This window comes from Xiphophorus maculatus, chromosome 20, assembly GCF_002775205.1.
Source record: "Xiphophorus maculatus strain JP 163 A chromosome 20, X_maculatus-5.0-male, whole genome shotgun sequence".
Classification (NCBI taxonomy): Eukaryota; Metazoa; Chordata; class Actinopteri; order Cyprinodontiformes; family Poeciliidae; genus Xiphophorus; species Xiphophorus maculatus.
The window spans coordinates 22,471,829-22,493,400 of NC_036462.1; the positions used below are offsets into that span (position 1 = coordinate 22,471,829).

The window sequence follows — 21,572 nt, forward strand, 5'->3', positions numbered from 1 at the left end:
TATCAGCATCAGTGATATTAATATTAACCCTGGCCGAACAGGATGTTAACAGAGGAACCTAACAACTATAATTCATGCCTGGCATTAAAATCTATCTTCTGGATCACCACTTAGCAGCCAAATCAGCAGCCAGGTCACAGAGCAGCCAACAGGACATCAACAGGTCTATTGATAATGCAATAAATGATAGCTAAGGGTATATGTATTGTGCTTTCAGGGTCCCTTTGCTGGTAATACATGTGGTGAGGCTTGTGGTGTAATGCAGTATACAGAGTTTTAGGTGAACATTAACCAAGTTGTTGATATAAAAACAGTGACTTTCTTTGTTTTTCCTGCTCTGTCACACACACACAAGCCCGCACGCACACCCCCGCACAGACAGTAGAATCTGGATCTTCTACTCACTATTTGGGGTCCATGTTTGCAGGGAACCCCAATCCAAAATACATAAAAACTGCTGGGTTGACATGTATTTATCACAGGTCACTTTCCAAAATTCGCATATGTCACGTTTTCTGATATTGTGTAGTTCTACTGCAAAATACTTAAGTGTATAGCTTTGCAAATGTGGTGTTAGAGAAAAGGAGGAATAAATAACGAGACCTCAGAACGCTTTGTTTCAACATGCAGACACTAAAGCATTGAAGATAAATCCTGCACGTAAACCTTTCAACTGGAAAATTTCTGTCTTTATATTAGTCCAGATATCGGTTTAGATTCAAGTAATTGTATGCTGCCTATATCGGTGTATATTTTGACAAAATCAGTCAGGATGGGGTTTTCTTGCAATTTGTGATTTGGGTCAGTGGCCTAAAGATGAGCACAGTGTGTAAAGACATCGCCTGACACAGTCTAACACAGCCAGAATCAGACAGTAAACCATGAACAAAACATACGAAAGTCACACAGAAGGACACAAATGATACCAGCTTTGCCTACGTGACTGGTATGTACATCCTTAGACAGCAGATTCTTATCTCGACATTCCACGAGACTTGAGCGGCACGCAGCTAATGACTGCAGGAAAATAGAAAAGATGGAAACAGAGGATAGAGTTGGAACTGAGGCTGGGCAGTCACAGATATCTGCTGATGGCTACTGATTCTTATCTGAACGCCAGGGCGAACACAGAGGCAACGAGAAGAGAGCAAAGGGATATGTTACATTAGATGAAGGGTGAGACCACGAACAGAAGATAGCATCAGCAAATCCACCTTGAGGTCACATCATTTCCGTTTAGGAACTGAATTAAACCTTTCCACACATCTTTGGATTATTGCTGTGCAGCTAAAGGTGTGTTAGCTGGTGAGGTACAGCACATTCACCTGTCCTCTTTTCTCCTCCGTCTGTACTTCCTCGTTCTATACCGACCATCAACACCAAAGACATAGCATTAAGCTTACGCAGCTTTTGTATAAGTCTAAATGCTTTTGTCGGATACTTCTACAATGACTGCTGCAGAAGCACCAGATGAGCTAGAGGCGGTCCAATGAAATACAGAAGCCTTTCCAACGTGGCAGCAGTCTGTAACAAAAACACAGCAAGAGCCATCTTTACAACCCCATGTCAACATTGAAGAACAGTATTGCTGGGCCTTTTATTGTTTTTACTTTAAAGAAAAATACTTTGTACTCACAGGGACTCTTATTATGTCTTTAAGATTGGAGGAGGTCTCCAAATGATCAGCTTGTGGGACCCAAACTCAAATATACTAAGCAATATTTATGGGTATCCATAACCAAGCTCAAAAATATAATAACATTTTAGGATTTTTGCAAAAGCAGACTATCCATAGAGATACAATAATTCTGCACCAGGAGAATAGTTTAAAAAAAAATGTCTGGGAGTTTGAGAGCTCCAGTCTACGATATCTGCTCACCAGAAAGAGTTATGAATGTGCCTGAGTGAGCGCCGCAGTTCTCTCTTTGCCTTTTTTGTAAAAAAGCAGACTACTCAGCGTTCCCACCTCCGCACATATCCACTGAAACATCTGTCTGAGCGCTGCGAGGACAATGGCACAGAGCAGAAAGGAGAAACTGGGCCAAGCTCTGAGGAAAGGGAATCAAACCCAGCAGAAAAATACTGCAACAGAGTAGCACAAAGATGGTGCGAGAGACCTGACCAAGAGTAGGATTCACTTTACAGGTGTTTGTTGTTTTTCTCTCATTTGTTTGCTGTTGCTTTCATCCTGACAAAGTAGCTTTGCTCTCCTTTGGCTCAAAAAGTAGAGAAGCGATCACTAGTTTTTATGCCTCCTTCCAGATGGTGCATTTTATACTACACTTGAGCTAAGTTTTTGAGTAATTCTTTAAAAATGCTTGAAGAATGCATTAAAAAAAACACAAATAAAGCACATCTCATTTTTTAGATGACTAGGGATAAAAAGATGACCTCTGCATCTAGTGGTTTACATTACAGAGTCATCTATAACGCCAAAAGAGACAGATGGCGTAATAAATGTGTTCTGATGGGTTAGTTGGTGGATAATTTTATTCAAATAAAAGCCTACTGCTCCCTATTACTCACTCAATGTGACAAACAGCAAATTGCAACTGAAAGCGGCGATCACATCAATTCACACACAAGGCAATAGTTTAAAGAAGTGAAACAGCTTATAAGTACAGATACAGCCACAGATAAACAGGAAATAAACCAAAAGCAAGCACAGGGCTTTGTTAGAAATACTCAGAGGGAGATATTGCTTGACCATTAGCTGTTGTGGTAAAAAGCTATCATGTGATAACAACAAACGGTTGCAGTGAAAAGGGAAATGAGAAGTTAAATTCACATTAAAACACATTTCAGATGTGGTTTCTGTTCTGAATTCTCAATGAAAAAACCTGGCCCATCGATGAATATATTAGAACAGTAAATAAGATTATAGACAGTTCATTGGTTTTCAACAGGCTTAATATGACAGTGAAACAGATTACACTAATAATTGTCTCCAAGCGTGTAGCACACACTTCTTATAGGAATGATACTTCTGCACTACATGCAGTGATGTGAGAAGAAAGCAATTACCTAGTATTGCTTTTGTGAGCTTTGATAGATGCATTCAAGCTTTAGCGAAAGAAAAGCAAATGTTTAAATGCACTTAAAGGTAGGCAATTGTCCAAATCAGCACCAATTACCTCACAAAACACAGAACAAAACAAGAACAGGATGTTGAATTGGCTGGCACATCTGAAACTTTTCACACATCGTTGCACTTTAAAGAAGGACAAATAGACATGGTTTCTACTTTTCAATAACAAAAATCTAAGATATTTTAGCAAATTTTAGCAAAAAAAGCTTCTTCCAAATGAAAGGCACCAATGGTGATCAATTAGGATAATCAATATTACGTTAAAATTAAGGTCAGAAACAAACACCTGCAGGCATTAGTTGCCACCTCCCACCTAACTAAAATACAAGAAGTCTAAAGTTCTGAGGGCCAGTGAAGGGGTCGTCTAGTCTCCCTATTCTCAGTAATAAGCTCAGGATGCTAACTGCACTGCACATGCAAAAAAGTAATAGAGTGCGTTTTCAATAGCACCTTGGGTAACTGCCCACGTGCACCATATCAAAATCCACCCTTAAGGCAGGGTGGATTTTGCCTTCAGGGTGGCAAAATCCTGAAGGCATTTTGCCGCACTGCATTTTGCTTTAGCAAATTTAAAGATTTGCTCACAACTAGATGTTTTAGACCTTTAACCTTATCAAGAAATCAGATTTGGACCACTGAAGTAGAGCAACACCACTCAGAGCAGGACATTAAATGTCTGGGGCCTTCCATAAATCTCTGCCATGTTGTTCATTCTTGGATGAGAGGTTTGTGAAACCCTTCCAGTTCACCTGTAGGCAGCCTGAGGACGTTCTAACACAAATTACACACACTGTGACTTTCTGCACCTCTGGGCAGCAGGATCTAACTCTAAAGCTATGACTTTATGAACCCAACAAACAAATTTACCATCATGTGGGTGTTGAAAAGACAAAGAGATGCAAATGCCGTTTTATTACATTCTGTGATTCATCCACGTAGAGTTGCAAAATATTCACCTAAAGTGATATAACCTGTCACACAGTGGGGGGTTTTCTGGCATCTGATGAGCCTTCGAGCTCATTAAAGTTTTATTTAACGTGGAGACTGATTGTTTTTTTTTCATCTTCTCACCAGAACATGCAGCCGCATGTTCAGACCCACGCTCCCTGCTGTCAGGTTGAATACAGGATTGTTGAGTTGGGAAACATCTTCCTAAAATCCGATGGACTTTCTTTGATTTTTTTTAAATATATTAAATATTAGCAAAACCTTTAGAGCTTGAGATGCAGAACCAGTAATACATTTAAAAACTACAGGCCTGTAGTTGGTCCTGGAGTTTGAGACCACTGATGCAGATCCTTACCCCCTAAAACCAACTCCAAAAGGCTCCAGATATTTTCCTAACACAGCATGTTCCATGTCAGAGGCTTAAGGTTAAAAGGGAAAAAACTCCAACTTTCTGTCGTCTACTGAAGTTCCACTTCCTGTTTTTACACGTCTCCACAGAAAATGCAGCGTTCTTTCTAAAGATTTCTAACACCTGTTGCTCCTCCTCTGACTTTATTTTTCCAAACACTTCACTGATAGTGAAAATAACTAATTCTGACTCATCTTCAGTCAGTGACAAGCAGCTGAAGCATCCAAGCATGTTGTGGTTAGCATGACCTTTTAGCACTAAGGTATGGCATGTTCACTGACAGGGTAAAAATTGGATTTTTGGGTTTCTGATGGCCCGATCAGTGAAAATATGTAATCCAGCCAATTTCTCAAAAAATACTTAATTTCCTGCTGAATCGTCTCTCTGTTTTTAAGCCACTTATGCAACCACTCTGTACATTTGTAGATCCATTATCTCAGGCTTCCTGACCTTTGACACATGCCAGCTGGTCAGTGAGCTTTTTAACACATGAGCTCACTGACCAGACACTGGAGACAGTATTCTTCTTGTATCAGGGCTGTCCATTCCTGCTTTAAACAAAGCTATCTGTGCTCAGGAATGGACAGCCCTGATACCCAGAGAATACACTCCACATGGAGAATAGTGGGACAAGGCGTCGACGGCTCCACGTGGAGAGCAGCCCTTTAACGTGTGATGGTAAACGTGTGTTTGGTCAGAGTAAGGACATGACGGAATCAGAGCGAAACAATAGAGCACAACGGTGTGGGTGGACACACCTTTTCCTTCCACATCCTCCCTGAAGGCTCTTCTTCGGCTCCTCAAGAACAAAGTGGAGTGGAGGAGGGAGAATAAAACTGGAAATAACAATATGGCCAATCTGAAAACAAAGACGCAGGAACGCAAGAAAAGCTAAAGCTTTGGAGGAGATCTGTCTGAGGAACACTACCAAGCACAAAAAATGAGGGCATGCTAATGGATAAAAGGAGAATAAACACTGAGGAATGCAGTGATTTAAAAAAAAAAGAGAGAGAGAGAATCGTCTGCGCTCGTTGGAACTCAGACGAATCTGTGGCTAAATTATTGATGGCTCCCTTTGAGTTTCAGGTTGGGAAGATGAAACTCGTTTGCACAGTTGAATCTCCTGGTAATTACCACGTTCCCTCTCTCGTCTGCAGAGCAGTCAGGAAAACACACAGTGACCGTCCCGTGTGGTGCCAAGCGTGAGCTGATTCAGGGAGAGTCTGCGCTCGGAGAGGTCAAAGGTGAGAGCAGACCGGAGGAGGAGCCATGTGGTTTGCACCTGTTCTGAACTTGGCTCGGTAAACAAACAGATGATGATCAGCAACAGCAAGGCGGTTGGTGTTATTGCTCGCTGCCTTACAGTCATGCTCAGCTTGAAAGGCTGCTGAGAGCCAACTTCCTGCTTTCCTTTATCCCATCCCAACTCGTGTTTTCTCTCCCTTCCCGCCAGGCTATCTTTCTTATCCGCAGAGGAAGCCTGTTTGATCTTGCAGAGTCCTGCTGTTCTGACTCTCTGGCTCCCAGACATCAAGCGAACACTCCTCTCTTTCTCTCTCTCTCTTGCTGAACAGGAGATCTCCTCATACTTCCACAGAAATCCCAGGATCACCTCCCCGAACCCTTCTCTTGTTAGAAATCAGACACTCTGCTGTTTTACCTCCAGAAAACAACAAAATTATTAATTTATTCAAAATGCAGCAGAAGCGGTGCTGAGGACAGCTGTGCTGGCTGCGTATGGCCCGTGCAGAATGCAAGCTATGTCAGCGATGTATTTCATTCAGGACACAGTGGCCATCATTGTCATCCCCAGGAGAGCATGGCACAATGGAGAGGGATACAACCAGGAACCTGACACACACTGTAAAACCTTCCTGGCTGTTTGCCGTAACTAAAGGGGGGGCAGAAAACAATGGTCAGTAAGTGTTAGCATGATGTGTGGAGGTGCAGCAGCTGTGTTTCTATCCAAAACCAGCAGAGCCGGTTGAATTTATTTAAACAGTTTCATTAGATAACATCAGGTTACTTCATATTCGTGTTTTGTATCCACACCTTGAAATTTAATCTCAACTTACAGTTAAGCCCACATTTATTCATCTATGTGGTATACATAGATGATGTATACATGTAAATGATTGTCATTGAATGTGTAAATAACCTTTACTACTGTTCTTTTGTTTTGTTTGCCTTTGTTTGAAATTTATTTTGTTTGTATATAATTTTGTTTATTCTTTTAATACACTATGTTCAATAAAGTCAAACTGCTCAATTTAACCAGTAAGGTTTTTTCTGATATTTAACTCTCAAAACATAATAATGTAAAGAATGTAAAAGGAGCACAACTTTTGAAAGAAGTTATCTGTTTATACTGACATTTCATTAGAAAATGGCATGCCAACAAGTATTTTATACTCTTCTCAGTAATTACTTTAAAAGTCTTTATTGGGATTAACACAATAATAATAAGGTTTGTTGATTATCTCCAAGTCTTAGAGGTTGGAATTCCTCTTTGCCGTCACCCTAATCTTTAGCTCAGGTCAGAACTCTGACTAGGCCACTTTAAAACTGTAACACTTCTTCCAATCCTAAGAAACAAGTGGGTAAAAATGAATTTACCAGAAATTTGGATATATTTTGGCTTAAGTTTAACCCTTCCATACCAAATGGAGCACCGGCAATCCCGCCAAACTTGCAGATAGGCACCTGCACCCCTCACGACCCCACTATGGACAACCGTGTTAGATAAAGGATGGATGGATATTGCCATGATGATGTGTAAAGCACACATCATCATGCCTGAAATAAACTATGATTTCCTTAAAACCTACCACATGTCATATAGCTTCTGTTCAGTTTCTTAACAAGACGTTACCATAAATTCAGCAAGCAAACGGGGCCACAATAATTCCCAACGCTTTACGTTCATGCTATGGAATCCAGCATTCCAGAATGGATTCCTGATAGGGAACACCACCAGCTCACAACAAGAGTCCTTCTCACTCTCCAGTCACTTAGCCTGCTGCCTCCCACTGCAACCTTTGCACACAGAGACAATGCCTGTGTGTATATGCAGATGTGTCATGGGCAGCAACCTTTAACACGCACAGAAATTGCACAGAAGGGAGAGAAGAGATCCTGAGAAAAGAAAAAAGAAAAAAAAGAGTGATGAGGGTCACAAGAACATGCTTGTGTCAAACAGCTATGCCACAAATGTGATGAAGTGATTGATGGGAGGGGTCTTTGTGCTAAGCCTCACCCCTCTTCTCAACTCTTTATTCTTCTCTTAGTGAAAATCTTCACCCCTCTGACACGAGGGAGTTGTCTTTTCTTATTTCCGCGAAAAATCTCTTGGTCTTCAGCTCAGAACAGGTCCAGACAGAAGTAATAGTCCCAGTTTCTTCCATTAGATGTAACGGACCATGAAGTGTATTATCTGTAATGGAAATAACCCATCCGCCACACTGTAACCCCTGTGCTAAATGGGCCACTGAACAACAGGAATGAGTATGTGTGTGTGCATGTATAAGGGGTGGGATGTTCACGTTTCCACTCTATTTGAAGCACATGGACAGAGTCGGGAATCTGCCGGGGGAGGAGAAAAGCAAAGGGGGGAAGAGGGGTGGGCGAAGGGAGTAACCTGAGAGGGGTATCCCACAGTGCAGGCAGGCACATGGTCTTTATACACTTCTGTGGGCTAAAAGCTGAAAGGGAGGCACTCCGAAGGAAAAGAGTCCTCTATAAATCACTGGTGTGAATTGTTCAGCCTTATCAGAAAGAACTAAAAAAAAAATACTGACTGTTCGGATCTTGGAATTTAAAGCAGCATTATCTTTTTTTTTTTTAAACGCTGTTTTTTAATAATTGTTCAAACTGACACTACGTCCTAGCAGCATAATGTGAGACAGATCATCGTTGAAAATTTGAGCTCCTTTGCCTCCTCCCATTAGTCCTACTGCCATCTGCAGAGATACACCGCTCCCTGTCAGAAACAACCAATCAGAGAACGGAGGAGGGTCTTAACACTGTTAATCACCCTTGAGTACGTGCTTCTCACACCCTCCCTCTTGCTCGCGGCAGCGCTACGACTAATTTCCCACCAACGGAGCCTGCCGTGAATGTTCAGGCTGGTTAGTGTGGCCACCGATGATGGTGGATAAAACATTTTCTTGAAGCAGTAAGTTGTTGTTCCACCATTAGCATATGTTTATAACAGTGCTTAATTTGTGCAAAATACCCCATTCAGGACATGTGCAAAAAATATATGTTTGTGATACAATGAAACAGCTTTTATTTATTAGTGATTTATTTATTAGATCATGTTGCCCCTATTGAAAATTAACAGACACCAGAGATGAGAAGACTCCACCATCAGTAGACAAAGAGTCTCGAACAGAAAGCCTTATCAATATGTACAACTATTTTTCAACTAATCATACTTCACCCATACATCCTCATGCTTAGCATACCAAAACTCCAATCTCAATGGTATGTGGATATGCATCTACTCATTCAGCATGCCTCTGTCTCAACTGTAACAATAAAAAATATTCCCCAAAGATTCATAATTATCTTTTATTGCAGGGCTTTTGTTCAAGTCTGTGTGTACTTCTATATAATATCCACGATGATGTCATTGCACCAAAGCTCCCCCTGAATGTGCAACTGTGTGAAATGCATCAGCACAACAATCATCCGCTCTCGTTCCCTCCTGTTTGTAGACGGCTAGTTTAGCACATCTCCCACAGCCTCAGGACACACTTCACACATGCATGAGAGAGCCTGCTCTTCCTGTCGCTGCACCTTTGGCCATTCTCAGTGAGAGGCACTCCAAGAGCCTGCATCAGCTAACAGGCTCCTGCAGCGAGGTAAGTAACAGGCCTCGGGTATATTCTTCCCGCCTGTGCAACCCGACAGCTGGAGAACGCAGCGTGCTGCAGGTAGTTTAAGGTGGGGATCATCAAAACCCAGCACCGTGGCACTGGGCCACAGTGGCATGTTGGTTCAAAACAAATACATAAATCTATTTAGAAACTTGACAGATAAAACAACCACACCCTAAAGCATAAACTGCTTTAATTGGAAAATGGTGTTGGTGCTTTGTGTTTGAACCGCCTTTGAGCAGTTTTTCTTTTTTTAAGTATAAAACTGCAGCCACCTTTTAATTTGAATTTAACAGAAACTCACCAAACCTGAATGGCTTCTGTCTGTGTGTTTGTTGTTTAAAGTGTAGACTGAAATTGCATCGCTTTATGCAAAATAATACGATCGTAACAAAAATGTTCCCATAAGCTGTCTTTTTTAACAGGCACACCCCACACAGAGTTTATCTTGAGCACATTTGATAAAGTTTAGCGTAAAGTTCATCAAAGGTGCTCAAGCTATGCGATGAGTGCAGCAAAATATTGTGATCTGAACAAGAAACATGTTTGAGGTAAATTTCAAATGCCAAAAAGTGATGAACCCGACTCCAATGGGCAACTAGATCACTGTTGTCATTATTATTAATCTGAAATCCTGGATGTTAGTAGCTACTGAGCCTTTCTATTCTTCTCTGCATGAGTTTGGTCCAAATGGTGGCACAAGTCAGAATAACATTTAAATCATAAAAACACTTTATATTTCACTTACACTCCGACTCTGGACCTGACTTGGAGTCGAGGCTTGAAACTCGAGTCTCATGAACAATCTTTATCTCAGGTTATTCCCACTGTAGCTGCAGGAGAAGCCTTAATATTCCCAAATTTAGTGTTTAGGGATCATTGGGAGTCACTACAATTTGTATAAAAATATACAGAACATTCCATTGCATTTCACACCAAGGCCTGTCCACATATCAACACTCTGCATGTGTTCAGGTTTTATATTCATATGTACCAAACCAAATATTTCCAGTAATATTTCCAGTAATTTCCAGTCTTTAAACCCTTGATTTTGACTTGAGAAGATTTCTGGTGGCTGCATGCACGTAGTACATTTTTTTTGTCTTTAGAAAAGTTTAAGACACACTTTAATCTAGATGCAAAACTGTTCGTCCATTACAACAGATGATGTGAAACCAGGATCTGGGAAAAGACACAGACGCTTAACTCTCTCTGTTTTAAGGATCACAGACCAGGGGATGGTCGTTTGAAGGGAATGTGCGGCATGTTTTTTCAATCATCCTACTGCGGATAACGAGCGCATGCGTGCTGACCGTGGGAAGCGAAACTGCAGCGCTCCCGTATAACGGTGGGTTTACAGCGAAAGGTAGGACTCAGCGTTTTAAATCAGCCTGTTTCAGGAAAAATACTTGGAAGGGCGAAGTAGGAGAAATCCCTACCAGAGCCGCTCCAAATCTAGGAGAAACTAAAATAGAACTGGTGCATCCACATGGCAACGAATGGGAGGTTGTGGGGGGAACACAGCGTTCTCACACTCGCACATATAGAAGAAAGAAAAAGCAGGAAGCTTGGTGTGTGTGTGAGTGTGTGTGAAAAGTGATGCGGATTCAGCTGAGAAGAGGTGATGAATGGCTTCATTAAAACAGCATTAGGAGAGGTGTGAACTTGAATAGAGAGGGCCAGTGTGCTGTGACTGCTCTGTTCCAACAGAGAAAAACCTGTCGCAAAAGCCAGATTCTCCCCTCGGTCCCAGAACATCCTGTTTTCTCTCTGCTAATTATTTACAGAGTTCAAAATGCAACACCAGGCTCCCAGAAATCTACTGAGCTTCAGATAATATTAGTTTGGATCAGCGACTGAAGAAACAGCTGCAGGAGTTTATTATCATTATCTTTTTATTAAAGATGAACAAATAAATATACCAAAGACTGGCAGGTTAAATTCTGAAAAATGTGTTTTTCATTCTTGTTCGTTGAATAAATCAAAACTCAGAACTCCCACCACACTTGGTCTGAAACGCATCATTAAACTGGATGAAAAATCCCTTGTTTTGAGTGAAGCAAATATCAGACACGACCAAATTTTGGATACAGAAAAAGAAAACAAAAAAAATAAATTAACTTGACTCATCTCTCATTCTTATTTTCTCAAAAATAAGGGGGGAAAGAAGGACAGCAGCACTGGCATCTAGCAGTAATTAAGGTATAAACGTAAATAAAAGTTTAAACCACAAATGAGGAAAAACCTTTCAAAACAAAGGTCTGCAAATGGCTTTAAACTGTGCGTGTGTTTGGTGCTAACATGATTAACCAGGCCCTGCAGGGGAGTCAAATCTACATCATTCTTTTTCATTTTTCCCTTCGTCTTCTCCCAAACCCAGAAAAAAAAATGGGGCAATTCGGTAACCCTGGCAACCAAACTGTTCATCGGCGCCGGGAGAAACTGCTGATGGAGGGGGAAGCAGAGAGGAAGAGACGGAGATACGGCTGCTAGAAGAGCAACACATACAAAGAGTGTAAAAGGCGGTTCTGAGCATCTTTAAAATCTATCCTGGCTTCCTTTCACATGTTTTCCAGATCCACCTCCTCTTTCCACTCCTTTTTTTCCTGCCCTTTTTCCTCCTTTGGTGAGAGCCCCTCGCTATGTCTCCTCCTGCTCTCCATCCAGTACGAAGGTTGTTCAAACACAACCTGTTTCCTTTGGTGCCCCTCGGGAGAATTATACAACCTGTCTTCTGTTGTATTTTCTCTCCTTTCCTTCTCTGTTTATTTACAGTCGGGCGACTGTCCACCTATTTGATTGTCTTACAGAGGATGTGACTGGGCCTTGTCTCCACCCTGCCTGGTTTTATTTAGATCTCTGTCCTCCTAAAAGTGCTGTCCACCGGCACATACTCAGTGACACCTAAATATCCCAGCTTGTTTTTAAGTCAGTGTCCAGCAGGAGAGGGTGAGACATGCACACACGCACGATATGTGAGCCATATACTGTAATCAAGGGTTGCAGATTATAGGTTTAGGTTGTCATAGGAGGATGAGGGTCATATTTCACGACAACTGACAAACACCACAGAAGAAAACACTGTGGGGAGAAAGGAGAACAATATGGCGTGAATTTTGACTGAATGTTGACTGAAATAAACTCTAAAAATGAGGAATGGACATGTTTTTTCAGATGATCGGCAGACCTGATGACGACTCCACAGCTGATTAAAAATCGTGGTCTGTTTTCCTGGCCACTGCTAGTAAAACTGAATTATAGAAGGACTCGTGAAAGTTCATCTTCAGTTTTCCCTAATTCAGTTTTCTATCACTTTTACAACCACATTTTGCATCCGACCACCTGGTATTCAGGGTTTTTAGGACCGCAAATAACTAAAATCCGCTTAAGAAACTCTTATAACTGCCTATTTTAATACTTCATATGCGGACTGCTCCATCCAACGGGCACAAAAGGTGGTGGATCACAGGTCCTTCTTCCTGTAGCTGTTAGACTTTATAACCATTACTGAAGCCTTGTTTTTTTATCCACATATATACACATCCACATCTTCTATATTGTTGTTCTTAAGTTAACCTACTCAGCTGCACATTATTTTTAATCCGAGCATGACATTTTTTCAGGGTTTTTTGACTCATTTTCAAACATCCAAATAGTTTTATAAATTACATTCCTCACACCTCGAAACAAAGATCATTTGAGAAGACGGTGCAACATCCTAACCATAGGGCCCGCAAACACAAACACAGGCATGCAGCAACTTCTTCTGCACCACAACTTTATCATCTCACATTAGCCAACTGTCTCAGAGGAATGCGACAGTTGACATTATGCAAAAAAATAAATAAAATACAATCCCCCAACAGGTAACAACAAATCCAGCAAGCCCGCAGGGCTGTGAGTGACTTTGTGTTTTACATAAACTAATTTGGGTTTTTGTGCTTGTTTGAGTGACGTTGCACAAAAGCCGACCTATTCAACTTGACTCTCAGGGGTGAAGCTCAACACACATTAAACAGTGAGCACCTGAGAAGGTGGGCGGGCCAGGGGGCCAATCAGAGTGACGGGATTAGCCAATCAGAGCGGGCCAAACATCTGTTGCTCAATCGATTTCACGTCTGGAACATCTGGCACAGCAGTTGAACTCTGACATTTCCCAACTTGAATGCACTTTTCTTCTTTACTAGATTATATTTCAAAATCCTTCTTATTTGTATTGTTTTGGCATGAACTGGTAACAGCGGCCATTAGTGTTGCATCCTTCAGCCACCAAGCATATTCTATAAGTTGTGGAGCTGACAGAGATGGATTAGACGTCTCAATCAAACCGCAACAACGCAGCGCTGCGTCACGAGGCTGCAGGCCGTCCACTGCAGGAGGCCACCTCAGCACTTACAGAGCGAGTAGATGTAGAGCTGCGTGTTTTCTCTCAGGTGCGGCAGTAAATTTTCATATTGAGCAGCAAAGAATAAGAAAGCAAACAGGCGGAGGAAGCAGAAAATCAATAACCGCCGGGTAGAGTGCTGACACAGCACACACACACACATACACATCCTACAGGACAGAGGGACACCTGGTTTGGACTACTGTTCTTTTGCCACACCATGGATGGAGGAGGCTGTCTGTCTCATTCTATTCCTTTTTATTTTACGGTGCAAGAATGGTAACTGCAGGGTCAAAATAAGCCTCACAGACCACAAAGTCCTGCAGCTTTATGCGTGTGCGTGTGTTATGTGAGAGGCATCTGATTCCTTTGGCCAAACACAAAGCCGTGGGCCTAAACAGGAAGCTTCACACACTTCTGTATGATCCATGTGTGTTCCCGTTTCACACAAACATCCTTCCTTCCTGTCTGATTATTTTGAGCTATGTCAGCAGTTTCAATCAGAGCACTTGTGCGGGGCTGCAGGAAGTGAATGCTATGTGTTACGGTTGCCCCATTGAATTGCCTCGATTTGAACACGATCTGAATCCTCTGCATGTTTTCAGCCACACGCGGCCGACGTGGAGTCGTTGTGTACATCTTTCCGACTGTTGTTTCCTTTAATGAATTACAGCTGTCGCCTCAACATATGGCCCAAGCACGGGGCTTCAATGAGACGAAGACACAGATCCACAGTCCCGCTCTGTGTCACCACTTCTCCCATTGTGTGGCAGTGAAAGCAGTCTTTTATCCTAAATCATACGTTTCCACAGCTGCCTTGTCAGCACGGAGCTCAGTAACGTACACGCAGGCAGAAACACAGTTTAGGCCCTAATCCCTAAACAAATCTACACCATTCCTGAATTTGCAGTGTGTATTTGTGAAAATAAACTTCAATATATTGCATTAGGAATTTTAATAGGACAGAGAGAGCAACACAGTGGTTGTGAAGTGGAAGGAAAAATGCTGATTTTTTAAAATTTTTTATCCTGGTAACACTTTATTTGAAGGGGTGTGCATACGACTGACATGACACTGTTATGAGCATGACATAACACCTGTTATGAACATGAAGGAGTCTTCATGAATATTTATGACTGTTGTCATGAAGTGTCATATGGTAAATAATAACACTTTTAGTGCAAAGTTAACACTTTTAATTGAAGTTTCATTACAACTTTGCATTAAAAGTGTTATTATTTACCGAATGACACTTCATGACGACTCCTTCATGTTCATAACAGATGCTATGTCATGCTCATAACAGTGTCATGTCAGTCGTATGCACACCCCTTCAAATTAACTAATTAACATTTTGGTAACTAATTTACCAAAATGTTCAATGGATGGCAAGCATTGAAGAAGTCCAGTTTATTCTGTCATCCACCAAAACACGACAAACTGCCTTCAGAGGTCGCCTAATTAGTGAATGAAATCCACTTGTGTGTGATTTAATCTCAGTGTAAATCCAGCTTCTGTGTGAAGACCTCAGAGATTTGAAAAATAACATTAGTGTACAAACCATTTACATGGCGACTCTGGCTGAGCTGCAGATGTCCAAAGCTCAGGTGGGACAATCTGGACACATGGTAACTGTTACCCGTGCACTTCACCAACCTGGCCTTTATGAAAGAGTGGAAACAAGAGAGTCTCTGCTGAAAGAAGGCCATAAAAAGTCCTGTTGCCTGTTTGCCACGAACCATGTAAAGGAGACAACCAACATGTGGGAGAAGGTACAATATGTTTTTGCAATGTGAGCAAGAAAACAAACATGTACAGATGGAGAAAGCATCCTAAATCCAAACACACAAAAAGGGTGGCGGCTGCATCATGCTGAGGGGATCCTTTGCTTTAGCAAGTACAAAGTTACTGGGAAGGTAGATGGAGCCAAATGTAAAGCAATTCTGGAAGAAAACCAGTGAGAGGCTACAACAGATTCCACACGGGGGCAGAGACAACAACAATCCTAAAACAAACAACCGGAGTGAAATGTTTTAGGTCAAGACATACTTATCAGTTACAATGGCTCAGTGAAAGTCCAGAGCTAAATCCAATTGGTAATTTGTGGGGAGACTTGGAAATGTATGTTCACATACACTCACCATCCAGTTTGACTGAGTTTCAGCTATTGGGTTAAAAATTGTTTTGGTTGTAGCCGTTAGAGGAATACCTCAGAAGCCTGTGACTCAGTGGCTCAGGGTTTATCAAAGTGACTCAGGAGGTTGAACACAAGTACCTCACAATTTTTTGTTATTTTTTAAACTGTATTTCTCATAAAATCTGTTTCCTTTTATGCTTCAAAAAAATTTACCTAAATGTAAAGCCCTAAGACCGGAAAAAAAAACAACAAAAAAACACTCCTTAACTGTTTCGGCTGCGTTTCTAATAGGTCGCATGTATTTTATCCCCTATTTGAGATTTCCCCTCGTTCCCTCTCACTGTCATTCTTGCCATGTCTGTTTCTTTTTTTCTCTGCATTCTGTATTTTTTTTTTCTTTTACCTATCTGTGTCCCTTTAAATGTGTACACACAAACACACATTCAAACGCATACACTAACAAACACACCCTGTTCCTAAGCAAGTAGGGACATTCCTCTCCTCAGCCAGAATCCTATATCAGCCCTCCATCTGTGTGAAGTACAGTAGATTCAGAGAGCGATGAGGGCACCAAAGCATCAATGTGCACGACGAAAGCATAAACGGCAACATTCTTCAGTCAGTCTGCAACAGATCTGTTAGAGCCAACACTGTCTTATCTGGATTTATGGGTATTTCTTTTTTTTCTTCTTTTTTTTTACGTAAAGCACAGACGAGGAAGTGAAAGCTTGAAGAAAATCTAAAAAAGAAGTAGTGGAAACCGAATAGGAATGGCAGACTGAAATGGTTTCACTGTTACTGAAAGCATTCTGGACATATATAGTGCAGTAAAGTGTGATAGTGGGTAATATAAACACTACAAGGCTGAAGAGGTAACAGCTACAGCATAACTCTTAAATAGTCAGGCTAAGTAGATTCCTTAGGTGGTCAATTAACAATGCAAAAGCTATTTGTGAGGACCGGTGCATACTTGTGCTGCTCCTTCTACAGCAAACATATCTCGTATCCACAGAAGGATTTGCATTTATTTTCCCCATGATGCTGCAGTGTGTTGCTGCAGCAAGCGTTATCTTTTCAGAAAGGTATCCCCTAGGTCACACAACCATAAACAGCATGACAAACTGCCCCTGCAACAAGACAGACTGCACATATTATCAGCAGACAAATCAACACACATTTGAGCAGGTTTACCTTTCCATAAGTTCGAATGTGTAAAAGTGTGCAGGTTACAGTCAGATACAGTGGAGGCAGAGCAGCAGTGCGGCTGATCACCGGGGAGCAGTGGAGTAAATGACTGTAGAAATCGATGCAGTGGGTCGATGGACAAACATTAAGTCCACGGTGTGACATGCGTGGCAGGCAGCCGTCACAATGCAGCAACGAAAAGGAAGCCTTCAAAGCCGACTGCCCAGCTTAAACAGCTGTCTAGAGGAAGATTAAGACACAAACACTAATGGTACAGTGGTGGCAACTTCACAAGAGTTTTCAAACAGGCAGAGAGGAAGCAGGTAACAGTGAGGTGAGTCACTGCAACTAAGATTCTTCTACGGCCTTGTTCAGTTTACAGGAAACGCTTGTAAACTAGCACCTTTGGTGTCAGAGTACGGCTAGTTTAGACAACGAAGCAAATATTCACTGGAGAAACATGCAGGGCCTTGTAAAAGTAATCACACTCCTTAACGACTTTTGCCATTTTGTCACTTTAAAACCTAGAGAATCTATATACTTTATTTAACTTTATGTAAGGGTTCTCCAATATTTTTACAAGAAAAAAGCTGAAAATTTTAACATGACTTAATATTTGACTCCACGGGACCACCTTGCGTTGATGGGAGTCTTTTTGAGCATTTATCCACCAACTTTGCACCAACACAGATAGAAAATCTTCCAAGGATATAGCTCATACTCAGACGTCTCCATTACTTTAATAAGAACCTTCTGAGGTCATCCCAGAACAGCTGTCTTAAACTAAGCTGGGAAAACAAATCGATCAGGTCTAGGGTCAGGAGAGTAAAGGAGGCAATCCACACTTTTCAGATTTTATTCGTCAAAGATTTTGAAAACCCTGTAAGTTTATTAGTGCTATTAGTCACTTACAATCCAAGCGAAGCCCAGTTTGCAATCCTTTACAATCAGAACCGATAATCATGAAGTTTCCCTTTCTTGTCATCGGTCTGAGTCGTCTGAGAGAAGCACGTTTATCTTCTGAACCTTTTCCAAAGGAAAATAGTGTTTGAAGGCTCCACACCTAAACGTTCATCTCATGTTTTCCTTTCAATTTGTGTACTTTAACACAAGAAATTCCAGTCCAACTGCATAATTTATGCCTCTTCCCCTTGCGGCTGACTAATCCAGCTCTGGCAAAACAAGTTGATCGTGGAAAGCAGTTTCTTTCTGAGGAAACGGGGGGAGCACCTGAGGGCGACAGTGCAAGTGGGAAGATTGGATCAGACTGGTCCTAAGCAGAGGTGAGAAGTGGTGGTGATGATGATGAGGCAAGTGGTGGCCCATCTTATCAAGTGATCTAGCACTGGCGGAGTATACAGGATCATCTCCTTTCTTCATCCCCTCTCCCCCTACCAGCCACCCCTGATTTTCTTTTCCCTTTTTTTCTGCAGCTTGAGGTATGAACCACATAACCTCACAGATCTGATAAGCAGTCACTTTAACTCTCATAGACCAAGCCACTACAGAACACAATCGGTAGATCTGCTTTTTTTTTTTTTTTTTACCAGCCTAACCTGTAGATGAACTGTAATCAATGAGCATGCCTCTCATCTTTTAATTGCAATGTGGGTTTAGCCCATAAACGAGGAGTATAATGCAGAATAGCGAGGCAGACACGCAGGAGACATGCAGCGAGGGGAAGAAAACGCCCTACACCCCAGCTTGTGTTGAATCCCCCCCTCTCCCTCCACCTCCTGTTTCTACTACACATCACCTTTGCATATGCTTTCTCTCTCTCCCCCCGTCTCTATAACAGACCGCTGAGGCCACATCTGGACTACACCTCTGATTTCTGCGCGGTTTTTCTTCTTCCTCCCCCTGCCTTTGTTAGCCATCTATGCGCTGCCTCTTACCCAGGCGATCACACGCTTGGAGACATCACAATTACCCTTTAATGACTCCAATTAATTAAACAGCAGATCTGATACATCTGCCTGGCGACAAATTCGTTTTTCCGCAAAGGATCGGCGCAATTAAAAGGAGCAGGAATGATAGGTGAGGCTCGCAGACACAGAGGTAGAGGGAGAAAATAACACGCCGATCCATAGGAAATATATAGTAAGGAAGCGGAGGGGGGGGTCAACGCGACATTGCGTCACTTTGTGCAGCGAAATGCGTTAAAAAAAAAAAAAGAAAAAAAAGTTGTACCTTTAACTTGAGTTTCATATTCGGCCACGATCTCCTTGTCCTTTCGGAATTTCGCCGGAGACGTCATGGCTGAGTTTGGAGATCAGATCCCACTTGTTTTCCCCCCACTCTGAACAGCTCGCTTAACCGGCTGTGGGTAGAAGCAAAAAAAAAAAAAAAAAAGCCTTTCTGGAACAATGCTCTGAAGAGAGAAGTAGTAAAAAAAAAAAAATCGGGGAGATCCCGGGTGGGGAGATGGCAGCTCCTCTCGGTGCGGTCTGTATTGTCTCCCTGCCTCGGCTCACTCAGGGCGCATTGTGAGTTTGGCGCGGCTGCTGCTGCTGCTGTTGCTGCTGCCTCACCGCCTCCTCAAAACCGGTTGTGGTGGGAAAAAAAACTTCAAGTGGAAAAAGATTCATTCCCTTCATAAAGGAAAATAAAAAATAAAACCTAAGACATAGAGTTCATAAGTAAGCGCTTCTAAAACTTATTCTGATGGCGAAAAACTCTCCGAGAGGCTTTCGCGTTGGTGCCCGCCCGCCTGTCTAAACTCAACTGATCTGTTCTTCTTCTTCCTCCTCCTGAAGTGAGAGAGAAAGAGGCAGGAAACCAAAGTGGTGATGGAGTGTTGGTCAGCTACTGCGCAGGACAAGCATTGATGCCTGCATGCACACATGAGTAGAAGTCACACAGGCAAGTGGGCAACATCTTACCTCCACGATGAAATACAGTCGAAAGAGTTTTTTTTTTTTTTTTTTTAAGTTAACAGCCAGACCAGTTTTGGTTCCCAGAGCAGTGAAAAGCTATGTGCCTCTTTCAGATTTTTATTGTTTATGCGTTGTTGTCACACTTCAACAAACGTTCCAGATTCTCAGGCTAATTTTAATATCAAACCAAGGACATTTGAGGTAATGAAACAATCAGTTTTCAGTGATTTATTAAGGGGGGGAAGCTATTCTGATCAAACTATCTGAAAATATAACTTTATGTTGTCGAGGTGTGAATTACGTCTGGTTAACCATAGTTTTTTATATAGGTATATAGCCTATTATTATTACATTTTACCAGTTACATTAAGAAAGATTACTGCCAGGCCTGTAAACTGAAAAAAAAAACATTCAAAACAACTTGGCTGATAACATAAGTCTCAAAACGCAGCACACCATGAGAAACAAATTCACTAATATAATATACTTCAGTCAGGAAAGGATTACAATGGCATTTCTAAAGGTCTGAAACTCCATAAAATCACAATGAAAGCCAATATCAAAACACAATGATGAGCATTCCCTGGAGTTCTCCGTCCTGTCTATATTTCTACCAAAATGACTCCAGGAGTATACTGACAGCTCATCCAGGAAGGTGACCAACAACCCAGAACAACCTCAAACCTACGTTGTCTAATTGCTTGTTTTGTTTTCATCTGTTTTTATTCTGAGCTCTATTTTTTTTATTACTGCACCAATGGGAAGCACTTTGGTTCATCACTCTCTGTTGTGAGAATATGATTGATTAATTGCGACAAGAAAACAAAAGCAGAAGTCTGTAAGGGGGCATTTCACTAAACAGTCCAATTTGCCACTCAACAACGTGTCAGTTTGTCTTTGTTTTTGTCTTCAGACATAAACAATAGATATTGGTTATGTCTTTTGTTTAACAAAAACATAAACAATGTCTTTTACTGTAAGACAGAAGACAACAAAACAATGTATTTTGCTGTAAGACATTGTTTATAATAAAAAAAAAATCTAAATCAAATCTAACAAACTTCCACATGTTCTGGTTATATCAAATAATCCAAGTCCTCAAAGTTTATTTAACTTTGAGAACGTTCAGTTGTATGTTTCTGTTATTGTTTCCTCTTCATTTAGACATTTGAGCATGCGGTGGTAATGTCTTGTGAAAAAATAGTCGATTTAAATTTTCATTTCTTTATATTTCAATTTACTGCACACTTCTAAATGCTTCACTTGTTGACCTCACGGTGGGAATGCGTGTTTCAGATATGTGTTTAGATAATATTTAATCAATCCATATTTGTTTTAGTGGTGAACATTGCACAACACCTTTGCAGAAACAGCGCCCCCCACAGTCTCTGTATGTGACTGTACCAGGTTCATGTCTATTTATTAATTTAGTGCGTTGCTTGTTGATTAGTGAGATCAGAATAGAGCAAATATGTTAAATAAATTGTGCTTTAACTATTTTTAGCAGCTTTTTTGTTTTAAAAAATGCCATACATTTTGAGAACAGTATATTGACAAAGGTCACCTAGTGAGCCATCATAATCTGCTGCTTATGACACAATGATGAAGTCAAATGTTTTTGTTTTTATCATGTGCAGATTTAGAAAACAAATTATATGACAATTC

General features: G+C 41.3%; 1 protein-coding gene across 3 annotated transcripts in view; it reads right to left on the bottom strand.

The window, feature by feature from the left end:
- Window positions 1-19,782, bottom strand: part of srgap2 (SLIT-ROBO Rho GTPase activating protein 2) — a 63,805-nt gene extending 44,023 nt beyond the window's left edge. For 2 of the 3 annotated variants that reach the window (XM_023324982.1, XM_023324981.1), the window contains exon 1: window positions 19,222-19,777. In XM_023324982.1, coding sequence (XP_023180750.1) covers window positions 19,222-19,288 — 67 coding nt within the window. In that variant the 5' untranslated portion in view covers window positions 19,289-19,777. Of the gene's footprint in view, window positions 1-19,221 lie in introns of all 3 variants that reach the window. The other variant, XM_023324983.1, reaches the window with a different exon arrangement.
- Window positions 19,783-21,572: the final 1,790 nt, after the last annotated feature.